This window comes from Cebus imitator, unplaced genomic scaffold, assembly GCF_001604975.1.
Source record: "Cebus imitator isolate Cc_AM_T3 unplaced genomic scaffold, Cebus_imitator-1.0 Scaffold419, whole genome shotgun sequence".
NCBI classification, from domain to species: domain Eukaryota; kingdom Metazoa; phylum Chordata; class Mammalia; order Primates; family Cebidae; genus Cebus; species Cebus imitator.
The window spans coordinates 358,213-362,717 of NW_016107734.1; the positions used below are offsets into that span (position 1 = coordinate 358,213).

The following is a 4,505-nucleotide window of genomic DNA, read 5'->3' on the forward strand; positions in this document are numbered from 1 at the left end:
CACAAAATTCTACACTCAAGGGGTTGATTTCATGGTAGGTGAATTTATCTCATTTATCTTTATCTCAATAAAGCTTTTTAAAGACACTTTAAAAAGACATATCTGTATAACATACAAAAATAACACACTGAGAGACTAAACTGCCTAATTTTTCCATTTTTCTTCTTCAGCGCAATCTCAAGTCCAAAAGTCTTGCCTTCCTATATATGCATATTTTGTCCAGTGAAACAACGAATTCTATTAATTTTTTTATTAGAAAAAAATAATAAAAGCCAGGTGTGGTGGCTCACAATTGTGCTTCCAGCTACTCAGAAAGCTGAGGCAGAAGGATCACTTGAGGCCAAGACTGGGAGTTCAAGACCAGCTGGGGCAACATAGCAAGATTCTGCCTTTAAAAATATTTTTGGTCAGGTGTGGTGGCTACCAGCACTTTGGGAGGCCGAGGCAGGCAGATCACTTGAGCTCAGGAGTTCAAAACCAGCCTGGCCAACATGGTGAAACCCCATCTCTACTAAAAATACAAAAATTAGCCAGGCGTGGTGATGGGGACTTGTAATCCCATCTATTTGGGAGGCTGAGGCAGGAAAATTGCTTGAGCCCAGAAGGGAGAGGTTGCAGTGAACCAAAACTACGCCATTGCACTCTGGCCTGGGTGACAGAGCAAAACTCTGTCTCAGAAAAAAAAAATAAAATATATGTGTGTGTGTGTGTGTGTGTGTGTGTATTTTTAAAATAGTTAAAACCTACTGAAATGAAACCAACAAAATAAAATTCAATTTAATGTAAAAAATAGCCCCTGAAATATTAATTTCAAACAATTCTATTTTACCATTGACTCTGACAAAATATAACCTCAATTTCCAAATATCACAAAGATTGGCTAGGCACAGTAGTTCACACCTGTAATTCCAGCACTTTGGGAAGATGAGGCAGGTGGATCACTTGAGGCCAGGAGTTCCAGAGCAGCCTGGCCAACACAGGGAAACCCTGTCTCTACTTAAAAAATACAAAAAATTAGTTGGGTGTAGTAGTAGCACATGCCTGTAATCCCAGCTACTCAGGAGGCTGAGGCCTGAGAATAGCTGGAACCTGGGAAGTGGAGGTTGCAGTTAGCCGAGATCATGCCACTGCACTCCAACCTGGGCAATAGAGTGAGACTGTATCTCAAACAAATAAAAAAAAATAAATAAAGCTGGGTACAGTGATTCACACCTGTAATCCCAGCACTTTAGGAGGCCGAGGTGGGCAGATCATTTGAAGTCAAGGAGTCTGGGACCAGCCTGGGCAACATAGCAAAAGCTCCTCTCTACTAAAAATATATAAATTAGCTGGGTGTGATGGCATACACTTGTAATGCCAGCTACACTGAAGGCTGCGGCAGGAGAATCTCTTGAATTCAGGAGGTGGAGGTTGCAGTGAGCCGAGATTGTGCTACTTGCACTCCAGCCTGGACAACAGAGTCCGTCTCAAAAAAAAATTTTTTTTTCTTTTTTTTTGAGACGGAGTTTCGCTCTTGTTACCCAGGCTGGAGTGCAATGGCACGATCTCGGCTCACGGCAACCTCCACCTCCTGGGTTCAGGCAATTCTCCTGCCTCAGCCTCCTGGGTAGCTGGGATTACAGGCATGCGCCACCATGCCCAGCTAATTTTTTGTAGTTTTGGTAGAGACGGGGTTTCACCATGTTGACCAGGATGGTCTCGATCTCTTGACCTCGTGATCCACCCGCCTCGGCCTCCCAAAGTGCTGGGATTACAGGTGTGAGCCACCACACCTGGCCAAAAATTTTTTTAATTAAAAATTAAAAACACAAAATATCACAAAGACTGCAAATACTCAGGTTTAAGCAAATTGCCAAGTTTCTTGAATAAACAGTAATTCATATTTGCTTTGTCAAATATGTAGATATTTACCTGTCCCAACAGAATAAAATCCTAAAAGCCTAGTGTTACCAAATGATGAAGAGAAAGAAACATGCATATTTTAATTCAGAATTTTGTTTCAGAATTAATTTTAACCAGAGGAAGTGTACACAGAAAATCATTTATTTATTTATTTATTTATTTAAGAGACTGGTTCTCACTCTATTGTCCAGGCTGGAATGCAGTGGCACAACCTTGGCTCACTGCAACCTGGACTTCAAGCGATCCTCCCACCTCAGCCTCCAGAGTAGCTAGGACTACAAGTGCACACTACCACACCCAGCTAATTTTTGTATTTTGTGTGGGGACGTGTCTCGCTAAGTTTCCCACACTGGTCTCTAACTCCTTGGCTCACTACAGCCTCAAGCCCGTGGGTTCAAGCAATCCACTTTCCAAAGTGCTGGGATTACAGGAGTGAGTCACCGCACCCAGCCTAGTGGATCGTGTATATAAGCAACATATACCCTGCTTTTGCTTAGAACATACTGAAAACACGGCATTAAAAACAGTCACAAAAGTTAAGTTAGGAGCTGAGAAAAACCATATACCGTAACATAAATCCGACAGAGATACTAATCTCACGAAGCTCCAGAAAATGTCTCAAGGACTCCTATTTTGCACTCTCCCTTGTAATTTATTCTACAGATATTTTGTGATCATCTACCGTGCCAGGCACCATGCCGGGTACCAGGATGCCACGGTGAGGTATACACAGAACCGGCTCCTGCTCGCAGGAAGCCTACTCTCTAAAATAGTGCTTGCCAAACTCGCCTGATCACAACGTCGGCGCTTAAGTTCGAAATCTGCTTCCACGCTCTGGTGAGCCACAGTCCGTAGGCCTGGCGTTCGGTGTGAAGCCCGCATTTTACCAGGTGCTCCCAATGATTCCTACGCTCCAATGGGTTTGGGAGGCAGGGGTGAGGGGAAGCTCGAGAGCCTAGAGCCATCCCATCCCATCCAGCGGGACCTCTAAAGTCCTTGTCGCTCAGCATCCTTCCCCCTAACTGGTGGCCCAAACACCAAACACGGTGATGAGCCACCGACAGACTTGCTCGCCTCCGGAGACGGAGAGCTCACTCCTCACAATCCCGACGCGGGAAAGAGCCATCCGGGCTGCGCCGACACCTGTCTCCCCGCGGGTGCCGCCTACCGCTCCAACAGAGTCAGGTCCCCAGTTTCCGCCCCAGGGGTCTGGGGTGAGGGGGAGGAGACGTGCGCATTAGGCACCGACTGTATACCGTCCCCTCACCCCCGGTGCGCGCAGGCCAACACCCTCATACACCTACACACACCCTCACACACCCCCGCAGAAACTGAGGCAGGCAGTCGCAGGACCAGGTCCCGCCGCCAGACGGCTCGCGGCTGGGATCGAACCCGGACCGCGAGACGCCTTCCGCCTTGCAGGCGGTCCTAAGCCGCTGAGGCCCGGCCCGGCTCCCACCGCCGGAGTTTCACAAAGAAAGTCTCCCGGCCCAAGCCCCTCACGCACTCACCGGCGCCGACGCCGGCGGCGACTCCGGCTCCCGCCTCCTTCGGCTTCTTGCGGGGGTCGGCCCTGGGGTCGACTCGGGCGCCGACGGCGGCGACTGCTCCATCCCCACGGGGCCCGGGCCGCGTCCGCCTCGAGCTAACGGTCCCGCCAGCTAGGCGCGCGCGCCGGTTCCGCGCGCCATGTTCCCGCCGTACTGCGCGCCGCCGCGGCGACCTCATTGCCCCCCCGCCTCGCGCGCACCCCCGCGGGCCCACACACGCACCGCGCACGCGCGCGTTCGCCGTGCCCCCTCCCCGCGCGCCCTCTGGAGCGGGCCGCTGTTCCCACTGTCGCGCCCACCCCCGCCGGGCCCGTCCTACTCGGCGGGTGAGCGTGCAGTTCCCAGCTGCGCGCCGCCGCCTGCCTCTCTGCGGACCACCCCCGCCCCCGCCCCTCCGCCCTTTCCCCATACTGCCCCTTTCGCTTCTCCCGCGACGCGGGGCCTGGGACGAGGGTCCGGGCCAGGAGGGACTTCCCCGCAAGTAGTGCAATGCAAAGGACGCCACTGAGGGGGCGGGATCGCCATCGTGGAGGTGTGCCCGGGTCCGGGAGACAGCCAGACTCGACGGAGAAGCTGATTTCAAGCCCCCATCTCCACTAACCCTTGCGTGTTAGGGTCAGGACTTGCAGACCTGTTTCTCGTAAATCTAAGGACTCAGAGTAATAATCCAGAGAAAGCCTCAAGCACCGGGCCTAGCACTTGGTAGGCAGTGATCAAGAAACAAGACCTCTTAAGTAGTTTTAATGGTTAAGGACCACAGTTCTCCAGAAGGAGCTCTCGAATATTCAAGTCCCGCCTCCACCACTTGAAAACAGAAACCATGAACAAGTCACTCAGCGGAGCCAAAGATCCTTGATTTCTGCACGTGCAAAAAGGGAGTGTGGCAGTTAGCACTGCACAGGGTTGACTGAGCTTTCAGGAAGAGGATGCCTGTACAGTCACGCCTCTCTTAACCATGGCATGGTTCTGAGAAGTGCCTCTTAAGGTGATTGTCTCATTGTGCGCACAGCGAAGTGCACTTACACAAACCTTTTTTTTTTTTTTTTGGGACGG

General features: G+C 51.1%; 1 protein-coding gene across 4 annotated transcripts in view; it reads right to left on the minus strand.

Annotated features, from left to right (window-relative positions):
• The window catches only part of LOC108290011 (tetratricopeptide repeat protein 28-like), a 358,528-nt gene extending 354,872 nt beyond the window's left edge, over positions 1 to 3,656 (minus strand). For all 4 annotated transcript variants that reach the window (XM_017509680.2, XM_037731780.1, XM_017509681.2 and 1 more), the window contains exon 1: positions 3,414 to 3,656. In XM_017509680.2, coding sequence (XP_017365169.1) covers positions 3,414 to 3,515 — 102 coding nt within the window. In that variant the 5' untranslated portion in view covers positions 3,516 to 3,656. The remainder of the gene's footprint in view (positions 1 to 3,413) is intronic.
• Between the last annotated feature and the right edge of the window lie 849 nt (positions 3,657 to 4,505).